This window comes from Drosophila elegans, unplaced genomic scaffold (assembly GCF_018152505.1).
Source record: "Drosophila elegans isolate 14027-0461.03 unplaced genomic scaffold, ASM1815250v1 contig_208, whole genome shotgun sequence".
NCBI classification, from domain to species: Eukaryota; Metazoa; Arthropoda; class Insecta; order Diptera; family Drosophilidae; genus Drosophila; species Drosophila elegans.
The window spans coordinates 17728415-17756093 of record NW_024545578.1 but is presented as its reverse complement, the minus strand read 5'-3'; the positions used below and the strand labels follow the sequence as shown (position 1 = coordinate 17756093).

Here is a 27679-nt window from a genome sequence, read left to right as displayed (position 1 = left end):
CATCCCAGACAGCCACAACACACGGCTCCTCCAGCCAGCAGCTCAACGGGGGTGCCTGGTTGACTGGCTGACTGGCTGAGTGCCAGGGTCTCTGCCTGAGCCTAGGAAAATTGGCACAGTGGTCACATCGCAGTGCATAATGGATCGGCCCTTTATACAAATCGAAGCCTCAATGGGCAATTAGTTACGAATAAAATGGCACGGCCATTGGGAATGTCAAGTATTCAGTTGCAGAAATGTTATTAGTGTTTATTTGAATGTATTGAATATATTTATATACCTCTTTTATTTTCTCCTAAAAATCAACAAAATAAGTTTATAACACATGTTTACAGTGGTAATAAAAATATATATAACAAATAAATAATAAACAACAAACTAACTTGTTTTTATTAAATTATGATGAAATGTATGCTTAAAAGTCAAATGTTTTCCAAGGATAACTTGAAAAATAAACATCAAGTATTTATAAGCTAATTAACGAATTTCTTTAATGGCATGATGAGAAATTAGTACTCAATGGCTTTAAAAAAGGATTTTGGATTTTCAATAATAATGTTTTAATTTCTTGAGATATTATGATCACCAAAAGATTATTTTTTTTTTAAGTTTCCAGTTGTATACTCTTAAACTCTGTGTCTTTTAAAAAATAATTATAACTAAATTGAAATAAACAAGAATTCCTACTTTTGGCCCATTTTCAGCCACCACACCCACTGTTTCTGCCCAGGGTCTGGCAGCTGCCTAGGTGCGGATGCTTGGGGCATCTCCTCCTGCCTCCATTCTCCTTCCTGCTGCCACCGATCCCGATCCCGATCCCGATCCTGCCGCTCGTTTGGGCTACCACTTTGCGTCTGGAACCGCTGAGGCTGCCGCAGATTCCGATTCCGCTGCTGCTGCTGCTGCTCGCGAGGCTGGCGCGGCATTATTAATGATAAATGTGGCTTGCACTCATGATAAATACAGAGAATCGTTGAAAGGTATAAATCAATAATAGAGAAGTTTGTTTGCAGTTAGGCAGGCGCAGGATGGAGCCGTGATTTTCAGCCAGCAGACAATGAGTTTGCCCGGGCATAATTCACCCAGGAGCAAAAGGTCTTCGTGTGGAAGCTGGCCGAGGGATCTGATTAGCGGAGCGGCCCAGGAGAAGACCGCAATTGCAATTGGACGTGGCTGTCCCCGCGTTGGCTATGCTCCACAAAATCATGTTCATTAATTGACTAATTAATCGACGGTTGCGCGGCAACAAAACAAAGACATAACAGGCCAGGCGAGGGCAAAGGCAAGGGCAAGGGCATGGCGATTATCAATAACAATTAGCCGACTCCTCTCCGCCGGTCTGTCAAATATACGTTGGCCCTCTGCCAGCCTGGCTAGTTGCATTTGAATGCACGAGTTACGCATCCATCAAATGTCAATTGTTTGTCTTGGCTTGGCGCTCCGTCTTCGGAGACTCGCCGCATTTCTCATAAATCATTCGAAAGGCTCTCTGGCGGGCAATGCATCGCAGAATAGCAGAATCCCGGCATCGGCGACGACGTCTTCTGGCTGTCAGAGCAGTCCTAGTCGTCTTGGCGGAGGAGGAGAAGTTGGAGTTGGAGGTGGGCCTGGCCCACTCGGATGCCCATCCAAGGCATCGAACTTGTCTAGCGCGATGGCCCAGCTGAGTGTCGGCCCTGTCCATCTTGAATTAGTTGAGCAGTCGCAAGACATTAGCTGGAGTGAATGGCTGACGAGGGCTAACTATATTAGGTTTGACTTTTAATGCATATTTTCTAAGCATTTACTTCTCGGGGAATTGCTCAAGGCCTAATTAAATTTGTCTTTAAATGCTTTTCTAGGTTTTCAGGCTACTAAAGTTTAAATTAAAAATATTTTTAATCTTTTTCCATGATTTTTTAATGACTGCCTAGCGATGACTTAACTTATTATGTCTTGCTGTAGGATCTATTATCTTATTTTATGTTAAAAAGTTTATTTAAATGATTAAATGACTTGGAGTGGAAAGAATTCCATATACCCTTTGAGCTTTTGGCCATAAGTTAAATATATTCCACCTTTATTTTACTGACTGCATCATTCCCATTTAAAAATTAGCTTTCAGTTTTAGCCTGCCATAATTTCGCTTGATAAGAAAACCTAATGATATTGAGTTTAATTACTGATAAAAGCAGGAACTAAGTGCTTTTTTCAGCCTTTATCTGCCATTTTTTCCTGCCTTTGAAGCACGTTTTTGCCGGTTAAGTTTTAAGTACAGCTCGAACCTCGACCCACCTTCAACTTTGGCTGCACACGCACCGCCCTTCGGCGCACTTGCCCCACAACTTTCCACGGACACTCACCTGACGGAGCCGGCAAACTTTTGCATAATAAAGCAGGTGCTTTTCCTCCCCCAACGGGATCAGAGCAGACCTGTCTGACCCCGACGCCTGAGTCACCATCAGCACGACCCGTTAATGTGCTGGCGACTTTAGTTATGGCCAGTGACCAGTGGCCAGTGGCCACCGCCATCTGGGAGTTGTCCAGCTGGGAGGCGCACAGCCAGTGTCCTTTGTCCCGTTGATAATTTAAAGCCAACGACCTGGCCAGGATTATAGCGACTGAATGGCAACTGTTTTATGCTCAAATCACAGAGAAAATAAATGGCGGATTTTGTACTTATAAAGTGCAATTTCGATGTTCTAGTCACACATTACAGGCACACATTTTATGTTCTTATTTTATTTTAAGATTGAAACCTTATAAAAATGTGCAATACCTTGGAAAAAGAATACTGTTTGTTGTAATTTAAAAGAAATGTTTCTATAAAAAGCATTATTTATTTTACATTGTGAGTTTTAGTTATTTCAACTTTGGTAAATATTAAATATTTTAATAATGGACAGCAAATAAATTTTGATTGCATCTTAGCGGGTTAAAATAGACACTTTAATATTATATTTTAGTAACACCATTTCTTGAACAATGTATTGTAATATATAATTTTAAATTTTAAGCAGTTAAAAACAAAACAAAAATTTTAATTTCGTTCTTTTTAATATTTATATTATATGTCATGCATATAATTTCATACTTTGCATATTGTTTTCATAAACAGATTTTTGGCAGATTAGTGTGCTTAGTAAAATAAATTTTCTCTCCGGATAGCAGGCACACTCCTTCCCACTTTCGCAGGCCCAAATTTATCCGATCCCGCTCTCCTGGCCATCTGAATATTCATTTCAATTGTGCGAACTGCATCGGCGGTAAAAGTAAAGCCTGCACCATTCCAGCGGCATCGGCTTATGGCACTTTCTTTGGGCCAAAAGAGTGCTTTCGGTCGGTGGTGGTGTTGGGCTCCTAGCTGCTGGTTGCTGCCGCCCGGTGGGGGACGACGACCCACATAAATCATTCACAATTAGATGCGGACGCAACTGCGGCAGCGGCAGCGGCAACGGCAGCGGCTTAAACACCTGACCAACTTGCTCCCGAAAAGACTCCGCTCGAGTGAGATTTCCACCGAGTTTCACTCAAGCGGGCCGAGTGAACTGGCGATGGCGGGGGCATTGAGTGGACCGATTCCACGGCGTTCCACTACCGTTTCTCGGGCCTCGACGGACCTGTTCCCAGTGCGTGCCGTTCAGTATGTACTTGAGACCGGTTCGATACGTTGCCAGCCGAAAAGTCAGCGGGCCGCGGACGACGATTCCCCCACAAAAATAACAAGCACCAGCAACTCGCAACATTGGCAACATAGCCGAAACACAGGCAACACAACTCTCCTCCAAGCAACAATAGTTTCGGCATTCAGTTTTAAGTTTCAAGCGCAGGGTTCTGTTATGATATGGTATATTAGTAGCCACTCGTAAAGTGATTTTGTGCGGTGGTGATGATGATGATCAATGTGTGCGATCGGCAGTTCGAGAATCCCCAAGAATGCCGCGTTAATTGAGCTGTACGTACAGCTGTAGTACAAATTTGCATAACCAGTGAGGAGGCATAAACAAATCTGGCCGGAGTGGAGCTGGAGCGGAGCGTCTTGGTTCACTGATTTAATGCCACAAACAGATTGCAGATTGTAGCCGCAGCCGCGCCCCTGCAACTTCAGCTGCAACTTGTGCAGCAACCACCTTCACCTCCACCTCGAACTCCTGTCCTCCTGTCTTGCTGCATCGCTCGGACTTGGTCTTGGTTGGTCTTGGTCAACCTGCTTGGAAGCTTGTTTCTGCGGAAGAGCTGCCGCCGGAGCGCCAGACCCGGCAAAAAAAAAACAACTAAAAAAGTTAAAAAAAAAGTAAAAAATACACATACAGAACAACAACGCTGCTGCTGCTGCTGTTGTCGTCGACGACTTTGGAATTTTCTTTAAAAACAACGCGCTAAGATTTACAACGCGGACCCAGGCAAAAAGTGTAAAAGGCAAGCAAATGCAGCCGCGGTAAAAAAAAAAAATTAGCGCATAGCGAAGTGTGTCCCAGTGTATGTTGTTGTATGTGCCTCTGCCCGTGTGTGTGTGTTTTTTACCCAGTGTGCGGAATAAAAAAGCTGCCCAACTAAGAGAAAAAGTTTGAAAAGTGTCAAGCGAGCGGCTCGGTGGCGGCCAATAACCCAACGACTGGCATGCAATTGCGGCCAGGCGACCCCGACGGGTTAATTACCGTTATCCTTGCAATAAAACAACAACTAAAGCAACAACAAGAAAAGCCACTAAACGGTACTCAAGTTGTGGATTACGTCTACGCCGCGTTGTCGCCGTGTGAAAGGACAACAGCAACTACAGTAACAACAACAACATCTGCAACATCAGCAACCTCTGCAGCATCTGCAACAACGACCATAAAAACCGCATTGAACACAAGGCAAAGTCAAGTGAACATTCCAATTGGCAACGTAACGGGCTAATTGGCACACCGACAAATCAAAACGAGGTGAGTCTTAGAAGTTCTGAATTTTCTCAAGTTAGTTACGCTTCCGATGGTCATAAGCAGCCGGGGATTTCTAAAAAAAATACTCAGAAGACAGGTCAAAACGAGTTGGGTTTTGAAAAGCTTTGAATTGCAAAAGAAATTTCAGATTATTACAGTTCAGTTTAAATAGACGATAAAACAGGGTTTGGTAAAAGCTTTTGGATAAGAAATCTTTGCTGAGATTCCTATTGCTTGGGCTTGGACTTATTCTTTAAAGAATGTTTTTATTTAAAATAAAATTTCTTTGCTTAACTTAGCAGATCGCTTTTTGGTTCAATAGCATATTGTCTCTTTGCTCTCATCATTAAGTTTAGCCAAGGATATTCACTTAATGGCCATCCCAGTCTCGGTTTTTGCTGAACTATTGGCTGTGGCGGGATCTGAGGTATTCGCTGAACCAAAGGTTTTGGCGGAACCAGTGGGTTTAGCTGGATCAGTGGTTCTGGCTGTGATACTTGTAGAGAAACTCTCTGCACTGGGGGCTGTGGTTGTGCCTGTTTTATTACTTGAGGTACTTGAGGTACTTGCCATACTGTAAGCTGTGGCTGTGACTGTGGCTGTGGCCGTGGTATTCCTGGAGGTGATGCCTGTACTAGAGGCCGCGTTTGCGACTGTTGTACTTCTTGAAATGGATTTTGCCATTTTACTTTAGGTTTCAATATGGGCTTTTTCGTAACAGTTTGCACTTTGGAGTTAACAATGTTTACGTCGCCATTATTGGTATGCTTGCTCTCGCTGATAACAACAATAGCAGTTCCTGCACCTCGCAAGGACGAACCCTTACCTTTACCTTTACCCTTGCCTTTGCCTTTACCAACATCAAATGGCTTTTCGCCGATTCTGGTTTCGTGATAATAGCCCGGTCCTGGCACCAAAGCAGCTCCCTCTGCATCCGTCAAGCCCGATGTGGACGTGTTGACTGATATGAAACCGGTTCTTTGTTTCTGCTGATTAGTTAAAAGTCCTGCACAGAGACAAAGCAATAGTCCCAGTATCCAGCCCATTGTCCGCGAAGATTCTTTCAAAAAGAGCAGGGAGGTCTAGTTTTAACTTAACAATACGAGTATGACTAACGCAATTTTAAAAGGTTTGACATTTTCACTTCGAAATCGGTTTGTTTCACATTTATTTCTTAATTAAGGGGAGCCATAGTTTCTTAATGGCTCTGTATATGTATAAACTAAGTAACTTCGTATTATATATAATAATATTAAAACATTTAGCTTAACTTCAATTTCGTTGAATTCAAGTGTGATTCTTAGACTTAAGCCCGACTTTCAAGAGTAGTTGGTCAATGATTTTCCCTTTGATCTCCTGTTCGGTGCGACTTAAAAGCGGGCCAAGCTGTAGGCCAATTCCAGGGAAGTCCACTCCATCAGGCCGAGACCCATCGAGTTTTCCGAACTTCAGATACATTTGTGATGGGGCACTTGGACCTTCCATTGACGCAGACTGCTCGGCTTCGATTCTTGTATCTTGTATCTCTCAATTTCCATTAGACGCAGAGCGGGTTCTCTTTGGGTTCTGAAGTGAATTTATGTCGAGCCGCTAAACAATTGATGCTGAAAAATGATGGCAATGACAAAGTGATTACTGCCAGCAGTGGAAAGCGAGGAGAGATGCCAGCAATCGAAGTTCAAGTTGAAAAATAACATTTTCAATTTCCAATTGTAGGGCAGCAGCCTCTGAGGAAAAGTGAAAATGAAATGCTTTGCTGGCAGACAAAAGCGGTTCATCATTAATCATTTAGTTTGTTGTTTTTACAACGCAACCGAAAATATTCCTATTTATACGTACATAATCGTCTTGACTGCGGCACTTCTTCTTCGTTTGGGGCACGTTCTTGATTTGAATCTTTTCCCTTCATACAGCGTCCCATTTTTTCCCGTATTTGTTTCGTCTCTGAGTATTTGGCTTTGGTAAATTGCTCATCGTCATGCTTTTATGATTTGGTATATTATTTTTGAGAATTTGATGCGCTCAACTTGATAAGCCCAAAGCGCCCTGTGCTTTTCGTCTGCCCCTCTAAGCCCCTCACCCACCTGCATTCCTGACTTATTGTTGTGCCTTTCGGTGTACGTGTGGCTGTGTGTAGGTGTGTCCACAGCACCCAGCCCGAAACTCCAGAACTTATCCAGAAAACCGCTTTTTTTCGATCTCCCTTCCGTCAGTAACAAAATGTTTAAAGTTTTAAAAACAAGCGAGGAACGAATACATTTGTTTGTGGTGAATGCACAAATACTCTGCTAGCTATATATATTTTATAGCTTAATTTCACATGAATTGGCACACATAGAATTTGTTGAGAAATTAACGAAAATACCAAATTTAATGTTTTTAATAATAAATATAAAAATTAATATCTTAAGCTACTGTTTGTTAGTACATTCGATTGGCAGAAACCCAGATTTTATTAAATCCGAAAAAACAAACAAATACAGAAACTCCATTTAGAGTACCTGAAAATTCAACCAGCAAGAAAACTTTGCAAACTCCGCCAAATGCTTGCACATCAAACTTTTATTTACCAGCTTCAAGAGCCACACAGTAAAGCCCCCCTTTAACATCCCCTGGTTGGCCCACCCTCGCTGAAATAATTTCATTTCGTTGTACAGTTTATTACATAATTTTTGTCCCTCTTTGACTTTTATCTTACGTTTATTATGCCCCATGGAATTTGCCGATTTCCAGACGCTGTCCAACAACCCGCTGGAGGTCAATGTCTCCGCCCAACCACCCACCACTCGAGGAGCGAGGACGAAGCAGCACATCCCTGAGATACATCCTGCCCCGTGGCATCTTTAAGAGTTGTAATAACTTTGGCACAACTTTGGCCCGTGTACATTCGGATGGGCATGGGCATGGGCATGGGCCCGTGTCTCTGGCTTTCAGCTGAGACTTCGTCCGGGGGCAAAGTGCTAAAATGCCTTGACGCATTCTTTTGCACTTGTTCTTCTGCTGGGGAAGCGTCTATCCAGCAGCTGTCCAAATGTCAGACTCACTACCCCAACGCCCTGGCTGTCGTTCGCCCACACGAACACACGAATCCTGGGCAGAAAACGTCGACTTGTAATAATCATAATCGTAAATTTGCAAAAAGCTGGCCGAGCCAAGCCGTGTGTCCTGGCTGCGTTGGTCCTTGGGGCCCGTTTAGCATTTTGCGCGGATCCTACCAGGCCATTGCCAAAGCGGGGGGCGTGTTCGTGGGCGTTGTGTTGTAGGCGTCATCATCATTATTATGCCCTGTTTTATTTATTTATTTTTTTTGTTTTTTTGTTTTTAGTGGGTGTGTGTCTTGTGCGTGGTTATTGAAGTGAGCGAGTGGCCGGGGAGTAGGGTAGACTGGGCTCCTACTTCAACGCCTGTCCATCGCCTTGGCGAAAGGCATTTAAAAAGTTTTCTAAACTTCATTTCGAAGTTTTATTACCAGCGCAGAATAAAATGCCGCGCAATTTCTTCCCCCGGCATTTCTATTCGCTCTCATTTTTCTGGCTTGTTTGTGAAAATTTGCTCTATTAAAATTCCGAAGCGCAGTTATGCCCAGGACCTCGGTGCAAATGCCGCAAATGCCACCGTTTCAGGGGTATCCACGCCCAGATCCTGTGGGAGGCCTGCATCTGGTGAGGCCATCAGTAATGCAGGTTCGCTTCTATCCGCCTCGAAGCCCCCGTCGTTTGCCTCTTTTCCAACTGCTTATCCTTGCTGGCGGCTTAGCAGCTTTGTTGGACTCATCCAAGCAGCTGGAGCAAGCTGCAGCAGAGCCAGGACTCTGGGTAAGTCTTAGTTATGTTGGGATGGCATTTATCTTGCGATAATAGCAAGTTGTGTGTAGTGCAAACAGAGCCGTCGTTTTCGGGGATTTTCAAGATGTTATCTCAAGGGGTCTTATTAGTTGTTGGCCACACAATGATAATGTAATATTTTGTTTTGGATTATTTTTTTTAGATAAATATTATTATAATTATAAGTGAGTTTGTTTAAGCTATAGCAGTAGGAGTTTCGAATAAAGTATTACATAAAATACATATTCCATAACGTATACAAATATTGGCAACATATTTAATCAAATTCGTATACTGAATCTGCATACTTAATATCACTATAAAACTCTATACAATACAATAAAATAGTTATTATTTTTACCTTTAATAATTTTCCAATCAGTGCACTGTCAAAATATTCACAATTCTTTAAAAAATTTCACATTTTTAAACCCTCTTTTCCATGCCCCTGACTTCCTTCTTCATCCACTGGAGCATATGCTGCCTGGGAATTTAACATTTTGCCAGCGCCAGACAAAGTATGCATTCAAACAAGTCACACACAAAATGTGGGAGGATGCAGGACGGCCCAAGGATGTTCCTCGAGAATCCTTAACCCAAAATGCCCCTTCCTATTTTCGTCCTCGTGCATTTTTGTCCCTAACGAAAATGTTTATCTGTGTAACTGTAAGCAGGATAAACGCACGCTTACATATGGAGAGAGATACAGATACAGATACAGCTACAGATGCTGGGGCAGAAACTTGAGCTATAGTACAACAAAAGTAGATCAGTTTAAGTACAAATGGCCGCCAATGCCACGCCCTCCTCCGCCCCCAGCCGCCGATTCTTTAGCTACTGTGTTTCTATTCTTCCTTCATGGAATACTTCTGCGGTCTCTTTTACTTCCGTTCGCTCTTTCGCTCCTTTCTTTCACACGCGCCAGCGTCCATTGTTAAACTTTAATGCCAAATGGCTGTGGTACGAACCTTGTGGTCCAAAGGGGGCGGGTGCCCGGTGGGCGTGGCTGTACAAATTTCACGAAAATTGTCCTCGCCACGGCGCACGGGGAAAACTTTATTTTAGTTTTATCCCCTTACTACTTTGCCCAGATGGAAAGCGTTATTTTATTGAATTCTTCTCCTTTTTTTCACCGCAGGTTGCAAGAGGTTGCAAAAATAAAAAAGGACACGGCGAACAGGGAAAATTCTGTTGCCACAAAAGTTTTTCGTTTCATTTTCCATTTTTTGCACATTTGCCTGCTCGATTTTCGCCCTCTCATCCCTTTGGCAGGCTGCTCATTTACTTTGTTGTCCTTGCTGGTCCTTCGGTTGCCATAGTTTTTTTTTGTTATAAGTTTTTAGGGCTAGTTGTTGGTTTTACGTAGATTTGGCTCTGCAGTTTTTGTTGCATTAGCTGGTCGTTGAGGCGTAAAGTTCAATGGCGGGTTAAATGGACTTAATACCGGAACTTTTTAGAACTTTCAATCCCGTCTCCGGAGAGGACCAAACTTCTGGCGTTGATCGTCCTGGGCAACAAAGTGAAAGTTTTTTTGTTGAACAGCTTAAAAAGAGATTGGCTTTCCTGCTCCCACTCCGCTTTCTCCACTGGCCAAAGGATTCAGCAGTTTGGCTAAGTTTGTGTGTGTGGCCAAGTTCAATGGAAATGTGAAAAGGGAATTTTCGACAGTAACAATAAGTGATGGCCGAATGTGTTGGCTGTGGAAGTTCCAGCCTTCAAGGATAAAGTTTTTAGGTGACAAAGGGAAAAGTTGAAAATTATTTGAAATGCTTTTCAAACGGCGAATGGGCGAAATTGAAATGGAATATGCACATTTAAGTCGAAGTTATATGCAATAGTTTCCCAAATGCAATTTAAGAGCATGTGGCTTCGAATCTAAAAACTTTAGTTGGCGTCTTTACTTCTTCCATTTTTATCCTAAACTATCCCTAAAATCTCTGAAAAGGTTTACCACTCAAATTTCTGGTCGCGTGTCAAAAATTTCGTTTCCATCACTTGGAAAACCCTTCAGACGAAACTTGGCCAACTTTAGCGCCGCTGAGGGCACTAAGGAAAATTTGTAGCCAGTTATGCAAAGGAGGCCAGCACACAAAACCGTCAAAAAAAAGGGAGCAAAAGAATAGGGGAAAAAAGGAGTCCCGTGTCAGCTTTTTATGCCTTTGGCCAAAGGACATGCTGGCAATTCTGTTACCCAAGCAGCGGGAAAAGGGAGCATTTTCCGGGGAGGGTAAAGGGCAATCGAGGCGACAAGTTGTTAAGTAAGCAGCGACAACTCAAATAAGAGGCCAGCGGGATGAGATCCCAGATAGTTTTGCTTCTCGCAAGACGGGGAGGTGTAAAAAGGCCATCAAAGCTCTGGCTCTTCGGGAGATTTTTCTTAAAGTTTCTCCTTGTCTTCCGGCCAAGGTAAACAAAAAACTAAAAGTGAGAAAAGCAAGCGCCGCAGAGATTGAATAGATTGAAGAGATTGAGAATCAGTCTCCGGCACTCTTCTGTATACAATATTAAAATTCGCTTATGCTGAGGACGGCAGACTGCCGTCTTATCTGGCCAGGTCTTGCCTGCAGTTGTTTTAGGCGGCTTTTGTTTGGTTTCCGCTTCACACTTCCCAAGTGCCATGGGCCGGGGAAATGGGGGAAAAGGGAACGGGGAAATGGGACAGGGGACTCTGGACGCCCAGATGCGGTTTATGTGACATGCGGGCCAGGGAAACTCAAGAAACTAAAGAAGCGGCAGTGGCAGCAGGCAGTAAACAAACGAATGCTGGCAGGTGAGTGGCAGCAGAGGTGGAGTTTCAGGGGCTTAAGGGGGTCTCAGGGGGTCTAAGGGGGGGCCGGGTGTGGCTGGCTGGTAACAGAAGTCATACAAACGCAAGACAAAACGAGGCGACAGACAATACAAGACTTCGAACTTGTCATACAAAACGCTGGCGCGACAATCAATGGAATTTATGGTCGCAGCAGGTTCAGTGCCAGTGCCAATCCCAATCCCAAACCCAATCCCAAGCCCACAGACAGAATCCAACCCAAGTCCCGGTAAACCCCTTCCTAAAGCTGCCCAGACTGACAGACATGTGCACTTGAAGAAAAGTTTTGAGGTCCTTGAGGTCTAAGTCGAAGCTCTAGAATTTCTTAAGCAAACAATTCTACAAATTCTTCTAACTTTAAAACTTGTAAGGTTAATTATTCCTTAAATTGAAATAGGGACCAGAAGAATATTAAATATTTTTTGTATTGACTATTAAAAAAAATATATAAGATCGAAAATAAATATTACTTATAATGTAATGTAATGTAATGAATATTTAAAAAAAATCAAGTACATATTCTTGTCTTAATCAATTCCTTATAATTTACCAACAATTATAAAGTTAATTAATGTATATTTAAAACAAACAATCTTTTTTAAACTGTAATCTTTTCATATAAAGAAAATGTTTCTTGGAGTGCTAACTTGTCTTAGTGTACTTAAGCATTTTTAACGCCATTTGATGCCTTTTCACACATTCGGCAAAGCGAAAGACAAACACCACCAGAACTCCGGACCTTAACCGAACCGAACCGAAAAAAATAAAACTCAGGGAACACTTAGTCAGCCCATCATCGTCCTTCGTCCTTTCCCTCCCCCCAACAAACGCTCATCCTTTTTACTGCTTTCGGATTCCAAGGGCAGGAGTCAGGACTGCTTTCTGCGGCTTGTGTTTACACTAACACTAACCCGGGTCCTGAAAATAAAAATGGGGAGGAGTCGAGCTACTGTATTGAATTTCACGCATCATTTGGCTAAGGTTCATTCGGTTCTTGGTTTTGGTTTTAGGTTTTCAGTTTTCAGCTCTGGGTCCCTCACGGACCTTTCTGCGTCCCCGAGGCGTGGGTGCAACTTTTTGACTCTGCGGCTGGCTTAAAATTAAAACAAATATCGGCAGGCGAGAGCAGGTTGCGGGCTGTGGAAGTGGGCGAAGGTGTTGGAGTCGGCATTTAATTTCAGACAGGTGGAAGATGCTCTGGTTGGGCCAGGAAACGTAATATGCTTTGCATGTCATTTAGTGCGGGAGGTGTTTCTGTTGTGTGGTTGCCCAAAGTGAAGTGCAAGTGGGAAAATATGCCAGGAATGTGTTGCCGAAAGGGTTCGAAAATTCGGGGAAATTGGGGGTTGGAAGTGAGTGTGTTTGGCAGAAGCATTCCCATGTGTAGGATATCAATAGGTTGTGGCAAGATAATGAAACTGAAACAGGTTAGAGGGGAGAACCGAAAATAACTTGAGATATTTTTAGGAAGGGCGTCAGTGGTATATTGTTTTTAAAAAGGACTAAGGAAAGTAAATGAGCTTGATAACTTTGTGCAATCCCTTTTCAGTTCAATGTATCACTCATATTTGCTTTTACTAATGATTCCTGTATTCCTCTTAATTGAAACCGCTTTTATAATTAAAACCTTAGTTGGTTTGGAAGCCCGAGAACACAACTTCAATTCCAGAACCAACCGTGAAACCGCAAAACATATATTCCGTAATTTCCTGACTACAAAGCGTAAACCAGAGATACAATATATACCTATATATATTTATTTTTTGCTGTTTTTGGTCTGCCCCAATACTGATTAATGTGGATGGCCCGACAAATGTGTGCACATTAGCATTAAAATATATATACACATCTATGGATGCTCGCTTTTTGTGTCCAACTTTTATTAGACCAATTAAATTGCGGTCGGGCAGAGAAGAGTTGAAAAGCCAAATATTTTATATATAGAAAATTTCAGTGTCTCCCCATCGGCTGGGCTGCCATTTAATGTGCAGCAATTTTCACCCAACAAAGGCAGGCAATTAGGGGGTTCTCACCCCCGAAAAGTCTATTGTTGTTCTAACCGGCGAACTAAGACATCATGATATTATAGATTTCATTTTGTGGCCAGAGGGGCAGAGTGGCCCAACTAATTAGCCATCATCAGCAGCGGCGGCTACACAATTTCCATCAAACAACAAACACTAAACTGCACTGACCAGTTAACCGCAGGTACATGAGGGTTTTCGGGTCTTTTTTTCATTTGGTTTTTTCGGTTTTTGGGAAGCGTTAGTAACTAAATTAGCGGCCTCTGTTTTTTTTTCGTTTATTCCCTCTTTGTGGTGTTTTCCCTTTGTGGAGTATTTTTTCGGCTTTCAGCCGCGACTGCAGCCACAAATTATTGGACCCAGTGTTTTAGTTGTGTCTCCTCTTTGCTTTGTTCAGTCGACTGTTGTCTGTTGCTTAATTTCCAGTTGCATTTGCCTGACTAATACAGACATCTCGCTGAAGAGCTGGAGATGGTGGGAAAAAAAGAGAGCGCGGGGAAAGCAGAAAGCACTTTTAGATAAAAGGTTTTTCATGTCTTCTCCATTTGGAATTCATGCCACTATGGCTATATCTGCAGCCATACTATAGCCATAGCCATAGCTATGGTCATGGTCATGGCATGGCCCTGGACTCTCGGATTCGGAATCGGATCTTCTGCCGCAGACAAGACAACGGTTTTTCCAAAGAGGGGAAGGAAAAACCTTCGTCGCGTTCCACTGAAAAACTTTTAGTGGAAACCGTTGGTCGGCAAATTATGCATGCAGTTGCAGCGCAGCGTTTTTCTTTGTTTTCCTCTCTTTTTTTTCTCTCCTTTTTTTTGGGAAGCTCTAAAAGCCTCTAGTTTATTAATGTTTGTCCAAAATTTAGGAGCCTCTATCTGAGTGCTACTTCATCTTCTGTCGGCTGCATTTACAGTGATTTAAGTTGGCTAAAATGATTTGGTCTGTCATTAATTTGCCCGCCGTCAGAGGCGGAGTTATTAGCGTGCGGGTTCCTCGAACACGTTTCCACTTCTGTCCGCTTCTGCTGGTTGATTAGCTTTTCACGTTGTTGTTTTCCCCCGTTTGGGCCAGAAACATCGCTGCAGGCCATTTTGCCGCCTTCTCTCCATGTCGCAGCTACTTCTGCTTCTACTGAAGAAGCTCTCGAGAGGCGAAGACGACGACAGCTACAACGTCTGAAACATCTAAAATGTGGGACTGATGATGGTGGCGGCCATTCGGAATGACAACAAATTAGACAGTTAATGTTAACAATCTTTTATGATATTTACATTTTGGAAAATTGTTTTTGTTGATTTATTGCGGAGAAGACAGGGAGAGTCTTCGCTGTGGGAACATTCCCAGTGTGCTGGGTTGGGAGATTAATTCTGCAAGTGGATTAAGGCGGGCTGTCCATGTTTCCGAATTGGAAAACAGTATGCCTTTCACTTTAAAGCTTACTGAGTAAATTTATTTGTTAGTAGCTTGCATTTTTTATTTATTTTATTTTGCTTTTGAAAAGGCTTTTTTAATTGTTTCTTGCAAATTAATTATACACTATACAATTTTCATATACCTTACATATTAGTTGAAAAATAAACGCACTTTTAAGATTATGTCAATAAAATGCGTTGGTATTCTATTTTCAAAAGCTTTTAGCAATTAATTGATTTCATTACACCAAACATTTACTTGGACCTCGCTCAAATAAACTCCTGAACCGCAACCTAGACTTTCCTATAGATTATCTCAAGTATGCTAAGTATTTTCCATTAATTCCGCTAGCTGCGCAATTTTGAATCGCATTTTTTTCAACCGCTTTAAAGTGGAAAATCGTTTTGGGAGGACCATCAATCATTTTTTCAGAAAAACGTCCAAAGCGGGCTCAACTCGAGTTTGCTTTTAGAGTCCTGCCGAATAGAGCCTGAGTCTCATCCGCAGCTGTCTGCTCAAATCTGTATCAGCTCTATCACTTGCCAGCCACGCCCACCGTTCCGCCCCCGCCCCCGAGCACAACATGTCAACAATACAAATGATGGGCGCGTCAACAAAGGGGCGTGGCATGGCAGCAGCTAACTGTAATAGAGATAAATTCGCTTCATTTTTTGCTGTCGCTGATAAAAGCAACAAAACAAAAAAAGCACGAAACCAACAAAAAGTGGAGCAAAATCGGTGGTACAGTGGGGTCGTCACGGTGAGGTACAGTGGGGAGTTGGGTGTTTTTTTTTCATTTTTTGTGGGTAATTTGGGGGAGGGGGCAACAGCTGCCTTTGAAGCGACGCGCCGACAATGTCATTTGGCGACCACTTTATTGGCTTTAATGACAGCGCTGCAAGGTGTCCCTTTGGAGATTCGCGGCGCGGAGATTGGCGGTAGCGAAGTGGAGCAGCTGTTGGCCATCAGCTGGAGCGGAGTTCGGGCGGAAAGCCCGGGTATTACTGCTCTCGAAAGGCAGAGCAGCCCGATGGGACCACAACTGGAGCTGAGACCGGGGCCCACTCCCCAGCAATTGCCGGCCCCGCCAGTACGTGCGATTATTATCATCAATTTTGTGCCGACCGAGTGAGTGATGATTGTTCCAACCAACGGAAACCCAACAACGTTTCTACTTACCCTCGTTGTTGGTCTTGCGCTTGTTACTGGATTTCCCAGTCACTTGGTGGGTGGCTGCAGTGCCTTTCAAAGTGTAACCACACTTGAACAAAAACTTGCAACTATTGAATGCTTTAGTTAGTCTAAAGTTTCAAAAATAAGTAAGCATAAAAGAATTTTTGTTGAATATTTATATTTTTTTTTATTTAAAACCCACTTGAATATGTTAAACATTATCTGTTATATTAACTTTTTTGTGGCACACAAGACACTTTTGGTGAAATTCCTTACTAATAACATATCTCGTGTCTTTTTTAATAAGAAAATAATTAGACTTCAATAAGTTAGGCTTCCTAACGATTTTGAAACTGTTAATGGAAAATAGCTTTCCATTATATTTTTATAGTTTCCAAATGTTTTATAAGTGTAAGGGAACTCTGAAAGGCGGGGGCAGGTGGAAAGGTAGCTCCGAAACAGCCAAACAAGTACCACAGCCCGAAAAAGAAGAAGAATGGCAATGAGATTACAAGACTGAGCTGAGTCAGTCCCATTCCGAGCCAGAGCTTGCCAGCGTTTCTTTGCCGGCTCCTGACTGGGCGTCCGCAAGCGTTAAAACGAACTCAAGTGGAAAACAATCTAATTTGCTAAAATTCCTTCCGCTCTCCCTTAGCCCAGTTCACTGGATTCCCGCTGCCGCTTCTCCAGAATCGGAGATACTTCTTCCATCTATTTCAGCTGCTTGTGGTGCTGGTGCTGTTCTTTTGCTCTTCAACTCAATTAAAGTTGATGGCCATTTTGCGTCGTCTTGGCCAATATTGTTGACTGCTGCTTTGGCATTGGCATTGGCATTGGCTTTTATATGCTCGGTTTTTAGTTTGGTTTATGAGCTCGGCAGTAAGAGTCCCTTCTGCCCGGCTGTGTTATGTATTTATTTGTTTATAATTCGATTTGAGTGAGAGTTGGAATCAAGTTTATTGAGAGCCATTGAAAGTTGTTAATTTGATGGAGGGCTTCGAGGGGCGTGAACAGTGAACCTGCTGAACTGATAAAAGTTTTGAGATTGGTCACTTCATAGAGATTTTTATCAATACATTTTCCTCTCCACTCTTTGCTGGTAAACTTTTTCCTGACATGATAATATATTTATGTGTATTTCAATTTATCTTTCTGCTCACATCCCAATTTCTTTATTATTTTAACATCGCAACCCCGCATTCTCGAGTTTTTTTTATCCAACTTTGACCTTTTTCTGTCGTCTTTCGGACAGGACAAAAGCGGAGAACGTTAATCTATTGTTTTTGCCAGTCAAGCAGGCAGACACGATGACATACCCCGCCTCGCATTATATTATCGCTATATAAAGCATAGACGAGGCCGAAGCCGAAGCCCTCTCCTCCCCCATGTGTATTTTCCTATTTTGCTATTAATGTCAGGGAAAATGTTTTGCTTGCGATTGGAAATTTGTTTGTCCTGCCATGTCCTGTCCTCTCGGCTTGACATTGCCCTAGACTGGACATTTGTCCTTTTCCTTCCCTGGCCTGGCCCTCATCCGGGTCTGATGTGCTTTATGACTTCACACAACCACTTGATATATGAGGCATTTGCATGTGCCATAAATTTCTGCTGGCTTTGACTCTGCTCATTTAATATTCATAAATTTCTGCAGCCCCGAAAAACATGTTGAGGAAGAAAAATAAATAGAATAAAATATGATTGTGGCTTGGGGGGATCCAAACTAATTTCCACAGCCCCAAAACTGTTGTCATTTATTCTCGCCACACCCTCCACAAAGCCTCCTAGTCCTTCCCATACCAAATTTCCCCTGCTACAGCAGTCTGCTAATTGTTTTATGTGCCAAGATTTGTGTCTCTGGCCTTGTTTTTTTTTGTCGGGCTTTTGCAGCTCTCAGCCGCCCTAAACATGTTTGCACAGTCTTTGCCAGCCACGCCCACCAACCAGATTGGGAGTAGTTATTGTTCTTGGGCGAGGGAGTGGGTACACAGGGGAAAAATACCTGAGCCATGAACTGCTAGAGTTGCATTCTGTGCTTAGATGATTGTCAGTAATTTAAATGGGACTGTTTGATAAAAGTACAAAACTAATCTAAATGAATAGTTTTAAATTGCCAAATGGAATATGTTTTCTATGAAGGCTTCTAACTACTTTATTTGGTTGTTACAGTTTTATCATTTAAGCTTCCTAATTTAATTTATTTGTTAAGTACGATAAACCGACATTCAATTAAACACGCTTTCTAAGGCTCAAATTATGCTAAAAGTTCTAAAACCTTCTATTAGCTCAGGAGTTTAATGGGATTCTGAAAGAAGTTAGGTCGATTTGATAGTCTTGAAATAATGTTTAAATGACAAGATTGCAGTGTAAAGGGGAAAGGGGCTGTTTTCACTTGCTTTTCGATTAGACTGCGCTGTTCGCCTGTGCTAACAACAAGGAATTAATTCATTTTATGTTTCCTGTGTGTGTGTGTGTCTGTATCTTATGGATACGTAGCTTCGACGGCTGCTGCTTACGCCTACATATTGATTTTCGTATTTATTTTACTTTTTCGCTCTCTGCTTTTGATTATTTCCCTGGGAGTCAGAGCCCAGGAGTTCGATGGCTGGATGGACTGTTGGCTGCAGGCCAGGTCTTTGTACAGTACAGTGTAGTCTGCTTATAGCGACCCAGCAGCGTAACTCACCTGCGAAGGGTTAACCTCAAGCGAGGCTGCACTGTGCTCGGCTGCCGCTGCCGGCAAGAAAAATGATTGCGAAGAGCAAAGTGGCCCGGGCCAAAAGTTGAGGTGAGGTTTAGGTAGTGCGCTGCCTTCTATTCATTTCTGCGCGTGTGTGGCCTGCGGCTGTCCTGGGGAATCTATCAGCTGAACCTCCAGCTTCAGCTTCAGCTTCAGCTGCTCCTCCATCCTCGTATCCACCCAGCCTTTATTGAGTTTGTGCGCAGGCAAATTGCATTAGACACTTGGCAGCAGAAATGAAAGAAAACGGACTGCTCCTCCTCGGGGCCCCAGCCCGAAGTCGGAGTGGAAATTAAATTTTAAACAAAATATATCATAAACATGCAGCGAACTCAACCCTAAATATTTCAAGTGGCCTGCCCCCAACCCTTTGCGTGTTTTATGTTTCCTCAACAAGTGTGGGGAAAATGTGTTGTGCCCTATCTGGAGGATGAGGTTTTACGACCCAGGCGTCCTTTTTCTTTCAACGGAATGCGTTTTGTAACTCGATCGCACCCCATCCCTTTTCCAAAAAGCAGACTACTCGAGACTCGAGGCATTAATGTCTTATTGACAGCTCAGGATTAGAACGAAGCCAAGTGTCTGCCGGCTGGGCGAGTGTGTTTGAAAAGGGATTATAAAGCGATTTGTTTGTCGAAAATTATGAATCTGGGAACAGCCAGGGAGCAGCTCCCACACGCTGTGTGTGGCTCAGTCATTTTTGATGTGCTCTGATGCCAAGAAGGGAAAATCGGGCAGCGATGGCATCTCAAATCTCTTGGCTTTTGTTTGGCAGCATGGTTTACGGTATTTTCAGGGGGGAAGTTTCATCAATTTTGACGTAAGCCAAGACAATGTTTTTCACTCTCCTGTACCATTTTGATGAAAAGGGGGATTTCACAAAGAAGAACATTTCATCTGCTAATATTTCTAAAGTTACTTATCTCCCAGTTGAGTCCCTAACAGTGCTATAAAATTAGACAAAAACTCTTCCAAGATCAAACCATGGTTAGCTATCAGCAGACTGTTGCCTAATCTTAACTACCTACCCAAAAACAGAAATGTTTATTTCCATTTCGGGTTTATCTGGCCAACATGTCAGGTGCCCAACAATGGTTGTTTCATCCCAAGTCCGCTGTTAAACGAAATCTCAAATCTAATCTCGGATTCATTAGTTTTATGCATATGTGTTGGGTAATTTCAAAATCGATCGATCGCAACGAATCGAAGATCCCACAAAGAAATTCCAGCCCGAAGATTTCACATTCGATGATTTCAATTTGAATGTGAATTGGCAATAAAACGCCAAGTTTATCAGCTGCCGAAGGGTCGAATAAACATACCATAGAGGTCTGCGGTTTTCCAGTTTTTCCTGCCCCGGGCCGCAACTCGTTATACAACTCTATTAGTTTTCATTTCGTTCGGTCGCGCATACAAATCAACTAATTTTCCCCAGCCCAAAATCTCGCTTTCTATGGAGTGCACTCCAAAATGTGTTTTTGTTTCTTCGGGCCGTAGATCTCGTTCTCATAATTTATGTAAATCCAGCGAGGACTGTCACTTTTATCTCCTTCGCTGAGTACTTGGCCGGGCATTTGAATAAAATTTCAATTTTCATGCATAGCGATATCAGTTCGTTTTGTCCGAGGCCAATTTATATTATATGCCAGCCAGTTAACTCAATTATTCTGAGAGAATTCCGGACCTGGCCAAGAGTTTCGTCGCCATTATTAGTGCAACATTATGTCGTTGCCTCGACAACATTTATTTTCCCAAGGAATGCCAGACACGTCCTATATCCGTGTCTTACTCTTCGACTTTAAGGATGAAATAGAGCAGCAGAAGCAATTTCTGATTGTGGCTGGGGCCTGACTTTGACATTTCGGGCTCAAAGCCTCCGACTTGCCGGCTTTAAAGCTAACAAAATCATTTACCCTGACCTTTGTGCTGCTTTGCGGCTTAAAAATTGCCTTTAAATGCGATTTAATTTATTTGCCGTTTCGGACAGCTCTTATCAGAGGCTTTCGCCTCTCGGCTTTCGTTTGTATTCAATAAATAATTCCCCAGATTATATTCTTTAATTAAATGCTCTGAATTTCCCAATTTCCCAATTTTTTTATTCCAGCTGCCACATAAGTTTTTGCCCTACGTGCATGGAATAATTGCGTTCACATATTTGGGTAATTAAGCTGCAGAGGGGGGCAATGCTGCCAATTTCGGTGTTAATTCAAAAGCCCTAAACTCATAACAAACATTTTTGGCTATTCTCAACTGTTTTTCACAGTTCTGCCCCGACTGCAATATAAGTTTCACAATTATATTTTCTACACGCTCATATTTGAGGGCAAATAAAAGTGCCAGGAAATATAAATGAAAATAATGTGCAAACATTTCGCACTAATTAAAAAGCAGGGTGCTGATTTTGGGGGGCGAGGTGCAGAGCAAAATGGAACAAAATGAAAATATATTATATAAATATTGAATCGATGCTGCCTGGAATTGAATGGGACATGTGTAATTGCTTTTCCCATCTCAGCGATGTGTGAATATCGATTGTTGTGCATTCTGTGCACTTATTGACGGGGCAGCCCCTCTGTATCTTTTCATTTCCACATCCCCGATTTTTGTTGTTGGGCGTATCTCGTTTGTTTATTTGCCGGATGGTGGGCGGTGCCACCAACTTCACCACCATTCCCACCATTCGGCGGGCAAACAGAGGAAGCCGCCGGCAGGCACGTTTCCACGCAAAACCGATTGAAACTGAAGACGCGTTTTTGGACATTCAATTGGGAATTGGGAATGGGGAATTGGGAATCGGTAGTGGGTGGGGGCACCAATGTGGCCCACGCACTGCCAGATGACAGCTGTCGCCGCAGCCCCATCCCCATGCCCCATGTATTGCGAAAGACTCAACTTCAATTCCGGACTGCCTCACCGCCATCAAAGGCAAATCAAAGCGCGCTGAGCCCGGCTCACGTGACTCTACAATTTATTTCAAGCATGCAGCGAAAATAAATTTATTAATAGCCCCAGTCGCGGCAGAAGAAGAAGTATTACCGCCACCCACACAGCTCGGTTCAGTATCTCTCCATCACCATCGCCCGTCCCTCAAAACCCTGAAAACCCCCAACACCGTGTTCATTCATTCAAAAAAAGCCAGAGATTCGCAGTTGGATTCGCAATTTGGCTTGCGTGAAGGAAGCTCAGTTTTCTGCCCGTTCTCGGGGTCCGCGTCAATTTATGCGCCTCACGTTTTCTCATTTTCAAGAATGACTAAATATCGCTTACACCCAACTCACCCCTCTCCACTGGCCGCTGCACCAGCTACTCGGCTGCATTTCTGCATATGAAGTATTATTTCCGCAAGTGGAATTAAACTTTCCACAGAAAACTGTCCATTTTTTATGTTTTATATTCATCTGCCAGCACTTGTATTTATATAATTAAGCGCGTGGCAAGTGGAAATGGTACACAAGGAGAATATGCTAGGCTATTATGCAGGAATAACTTAATTTCAGTTAAATTCATATGTCAAAGATCCATAAGAAATTTCTTTCAACTTCATAAGTCTTGTGTATCATAGCAAAGGGATAAATTCCTAACACATACTTTTATATTTTTAAGAAATGTTTTCTGAATTAAACTCGGCTTTTTGAAAATTCACCCTGTGTGTGTCCCTATAATATTTTTGCATGAGTAAAAGGTTAAAATTTCTCTGTGCTCCGATCCGGTATGCATTTCCATTTATTCATTGCGAAAAGCGTTGAAAATTTCGGCTGCCAGAGCGGCTAATGCCTGAAACGTGTCGGCCTCTGATGGGTTGGTAACGGACTAAAAAAAAAAGAGTAGTTTGAAAACTGAGGGGGAGGAATGAAGCCGGCGGAGAACGAGAACTTTGTGAAAGGGTTGGCAACTGGAGTGAAACAGATTTATTTGGTTTCGGACTGGCAGAAATCTGCAGAGCAGTTTGCCAACTAACGAAGTTGGGAGGCTTCATTTCCACCTGCCGATTAGCCGGAACAGAGTTTTTCTCCTCCCCGCCCTTGGCGCTTGCAAATTAGTGTTAATTTATCAGGATTATTGCCTCGCAAATCAAGTTTGTTCAGACAAGTGCCGAGGAATAAAGAAACGAGAGTGGCTGACACAATGGAGGATGTTTTTAATAAAGCAAATTCGAGGCACTGAACACTCAGAACTGTAACTAATGCTGACTTCTAGCCTGATATCGAACTGTCAAGCTGTCAATTCTCGTTAGTAGTGCCTGCCGAATGCCATGTGTGATGTCCTATGTGTATCCGCATCCACGGAGTGCCCTGTCTGTGTGGCTCTGCTACTCGAAGTATCTGGCAGATAGCGTTGGCAGAGCTGTTCAAAAATTCAATTTCCAGCTGAAAAGATACAAATGCCGGCGAGGGCAGGGGTGGCTACAAATTGGAAATAGGTAGAAAAAGTCATTGAGAAACGATTGCTGACATGAGTCTGGCATGCGAGGGAATGTTAGCTTGGCCAGGAATAACGCAAGGCTTAAGCCACCCAGAGATACGGATACAGACAGAGATACGCCTGAAAAATGTGAAAGCTTTTCTTTTGCACAGAGAAATGCGCAAATACTGACAGCACAATTAAGGCTTTAATTGGCAAAACTAACTTGCTCCTTCCGTTTGCTTTTTCCTTCCAGCAGCAACATCAATAAGGCAAAAAGAACCCGAAAACAGGCGGAGCCGGCGAAAATCCATTCACCATGATGCGCCAAACGGAGGACTAGCAAACAAAGGCGATAACTGGCAAAAAACGAGGAGCGTCAAAGGATTGCAGACCCCCATCCGGAAAACTCCTCAGTCCCCTCCCCCCGCCCCGCTGGAAAACTCAAGGAAAATGCCATCCGTAGCGAATAACAACTACAGCAACGATGCGCGTCTCAGTTACGTTGTAAATCAAGTTGCATCCGTATCTGTATCAGTATCCGCATCCGCTTCCGCCTTGCCCTCCGCATCCGCATCCGCATTTCCCACTTTCAGTCCGCCACGGATTGCGAGCTTGGTGGCCAGCAGTTCGGCAGAGGACTTGAGCAGCTTTGGCGACGTGACATTCGACATCTTCGATGACGATGACGACTTGTTCGGCTCGCCAATGGCATTCGATGCCAGCGAACAGGGCCTGTGGAACGGCCGCTTCGTACCGCCCCCGCCCCGACCGCCCTTCTTCGTCGACGAGCCGGTGCTGAGCGACGGCCTGACCACGTGTGATTTATGCTCCTGGGCGATGCCCACCAAGAGCACCTTCATGTTCGAGGGCACGATAGGTGAGTGCAAGTGCACAACGGGGTGCACTGGGAAAAATCTGTAGTCCAAATTCCATTTCAATATTTACGGCTTTGAGTATTTAAAAAAAAATGTATCAAGCTATGCTGATAATTTAAGCTTTCATCAAAAGTCAATAAAAGTATTGTGAATAAAGCTAAAAAAAAATACCTAGATTTCTATTAAAATTAAATTATACCTAAGCCTTGCTGAACAATGTTTCAAACTTAAAAGCAAAATATATAAGGGTTATTTGAAAAACTGTCACCTTCATGTTTAAACTTTTATTTATTTTTTGCAACCTACATTTCTTTATATTTTACAATTTTGACTTTTCGTATTCCAAACATATCTTTAACTAAGATAAATTAAAATCTATTTAATTTAAAAGTCAGCTTAACTTAAATATTCTTATTGGCAGTTGATAGTTCGTCTGATGGAAGTTAAACTGTATATGTAAATGATGTATATATATGTCTAATAAGTAATAGTGAAACATAAATTCCGACTTTTTTGAAAATAAAATATCATGGCTTTATACCCCAGCTCATTTTTCTTAGTGTTAAAAAATGAGCTGATGGCTGCGTAACTCCCGTTAGTAACTGTACCCTTTTCCCCATCTTTTCGGTTTATTTTTGCAGAAAAGGCCACAGAACTGGGCTGGCCGCTGACGTTGATCATCGTGTCCGTATTGTCTGCGCTGCTAGGCGCCATCATCATGATTGCCGTAGTTCGCTGCCGGCGCAAAAAGTCCTCCAACAATCGCAACGGTGAGTACTCACATGGCCACATGGCCACATGGCCAACTTGGCCGACAACAGTGGGCGGATGGCAAACACAGTGGGCACAGTGGACATGGTTGCATGGTTTTTCAACATATTTTTAATCTGCCAAAGAAGAAGGATAACATAACTAGCCCTGGTTCATATTTATACCTTGACCTCAAGCAGGTATCTATTAGACAGGAATTTAATTCTAGCGTTCCTTTCTTGATTTTTTTTTAACCACTTCCACTGTGCCCACAGTCGACCATTATTAGGCCTTTACCGATGTTGACTCTCACAACATTCGGCGTCTGTTTTCGCAACTGTGACCCACCAACTAACCCCCTCCACCTTCTGTCTATTTTCCGGCACCCATCTACCGTGTGTTATTGTGTGCCATCTGCATCGGTTTCTCCAACACGCAGACACGCACGTGCAGTGGTGGTCCCGCAACAAGCGCGCCCACGGCAATGGGCTGAACGGTGGGGGGCGGGGCGAGCGGGACGGCGGGTGGGGCCGCTGGCAATGCGCACCACCACCACAACGGCAGCAGCAGCAACATAAACAACAACCACCTGAGGAGGAGCAACATATACACGGCCCACCCGGCGGACAGTATACGAGGACTGCAGCCGCTGCCGGTGGTGCTCCCTCTGCCGTTGCCACTGCCACTGCCCCACCCACCTTCAGGTGGTGCATCGCCCTCGTCGACCTCACCGTCTGCCCCACAGCAGCAGCCGCAGTTGCAACAGCAGTTGCAGCAGCAGCAGCAGCAATCCAACCACTACTTCCACCCATACCAACAGCAGCATCTGCACCACTCGCATACGCACCACCACCACACGCACCACCATGTGCCACTGTACCCGCACGATTGCGATGAGGATGCCGCCTACGAGGAGCCGGAATACCATCAGCCGCAGCAGCTGCACTCGGCCAACAGCAGTAGCTCCCTGTCCTCGCTGGGATCCTCGTCGCTGCCACAGGAAACCAGCAGTTCGGGAGCCACCAACTGGCCACCGGGTGCCTCGGCCGCCACCATGGTCATAGCCAGCTGAGAAACGGGCCAGAACTGCGCCTGGATCTGGCAGCAGTGAGGTGAGGAGTTCTACGGTGGTCTTTGGAGCCACTTAAGATGCAGCGCACATGGATGGGCGCAGATCATAAAGGGGATTACACGTAACAATTTTGTGAAGTTTATTTTTGCCAGTTCATCCGGAGAGACTCCCTATCTGGGTGCTCATGTGTGTGTGTGTGTGTCGCCAATTGGGAAAACCGAAACGAATTTAGTGTCACTTCCGTTTCCGTTTCGCAAACTATCGAGGCAGACAGGCGAGAGGGTTGCGGTATGGCCACAGGACAGGCTCTTTACATGCCATGCACGTTTCATCCTTTATTGCCGAACGGCATTAGAACAGGGATTTTGTCGGATTAAAGCAAATAAAGGGCGTGCTTTCTGTTTGCACCCAACTGGCAACTGCCGATGATGCCACAAGTTTAAATCGCAGCACCCTCGATTGTTTCGGGTACATCGAATCGCACCCTTGAAACACATATGACCCGTTTCGCAGGGTATGCCCCAGTCGATCAGAGGCAGCCCCTACACTTACCACTTCTCTTTTGTCTAAATAGACATTTTCGGCTTGAGCTTTGTGGGTAAATGTATCCGAGCCACATTCAGGGGACTGTCCGGGACAGGCATTGAGCCACAACTTTGTGGCTTTTCACTTCATTCCGCTCTTGTTTCGCCATGACGAGAGCAAATGGGTTCTGGATGGTTTCTGGCAAGCTGAAACAGGCAAAAACAAATAACGCTAGGGCGAAAATTGAAGTGAAAGTCGGGCAAAAAACTAGCAACATCATTCGCTTAATCATTAATCAAATTATGAGCTCAAGCATCTAATAGCATTTGCGTTTTTTAATGGGCACTCGTAATAACAAACCCATGACAAGCATATCAAACATAAGCTCAACAAGCCAACAAAAGTACTTAAAACAATCAAACATTGCAGCAACTTAAATGTAAATGCAAAAGTAAACAGAAACTCGCGCCATTGTACATAAATTGTAAATATTTTTTGCAATCCGCTCCAATTAGCAATTACCTGCAGGAGCGTGCCACAGAAAGTTTCTTCAACAACTAAATATTGCAATTTTTCAATTCAATAAAAACGAAAACAAAACATTCCTCTTAGAAGCAAACGCAAAGTTCAAGTTTTCATTTAACAATTACATTTAACGACAACACACAACCAAAGACTAGTCATTTAAGTCACAACGTCGCTATGTACAAACAAGTTAATCGAGAGATAAAATATGATTAAGCCAGTTAATTAATTCGACTTACGGATGCTTCACTCGAACGCATGCGTTTGGCATTTATTAGTTTTACGAGATGAAAGAACAACTGCAATATTGTATTTTAAATATTTATTCATTAAACGCACTTTTGCCCACTCCCCTCTATCCCACAATAAAAATAATCGTAATTAGCATTTACAATTAAAAACTCAAACATCAAGTAAATAATAAAAAGACGAGCTAAAAATGCGCAAAAAAATTACTACGAGCAACTCAAAATGTTCCAATGTTTAGATTAGCCAACTAATTACGTGGAAATGTAAACAAAACAAAAGTAAATACTTCATAGTTTTCATAACAAACTCATTAACTTGTGCAGAAATAATTTGGGCACACAAAATACAAAAAGAAAATAAAAACAAAACAAATAAACAAAATCATATTAAAATTA

The 27679-nt window shown here is 43.2% G+C and overlaps 2 protein-coding genes across 3 annotated transcripts; one reads left to right on the top strand and one right to left on the bottom strand.

Annotated features, from left to right (window-relative positions):
* The first annotated feature begins 3445 nt into the window (after positions 1–3445).
* LOC108142641 lies at positions 3446–27679 on the top strand. The gene is given in 5 exon segments (XM_017266638.2): positions 3446–4907; positions 23545–24165; positions 24805–24933; positions 25353–25411; positions 25413–27679. Coding segments are annotated over 4 exon segments (1188 nt in total). The 5' UTR covers positions 3446–4907; positions 23545–23738; the 3' UTR covers positions 25986–27679.
* LOC108142642 (snake venom metalloprotease inhibitor 02A10) lies at positions 5139–10991 on the bottom strand. 2 transcript variants are annotated; one of them, XM_041708095.1, is made up of 2 exons: positions 6744–10991; positions 5139–6631 (listed from the first exon to the last, which is right to left on the bottom strand). In XM_041708095.1, exon 2 carries the CDS (start codon positions 5948–5950, stop codon positions 5195–5197), a length of 756 nt encoding a protein of 251 aa, XP_041564029.1. In that variant the 5' UTR covers positions 5951–6631; positions 6744–10991; the 3' UTR covers positions 5139–5194. The 2 variants fall into 2 exon arrangements, with proteins under 2 accessions (XP_041564029.1, XP_041564030.1); XM_041708096.1 differs by having other exon boundaries at positions 5139–6508.

Bases quoted from the DNA above. Each gene is read 5' to 3' on its own strand.
- LOC108142642 (XM_041708095.1), bottom strand. From the start codon at position 5,950: ATGGGCTGGATACTGGGACTATTGCTTTGTCTCTGTGCAGGACTTTTA.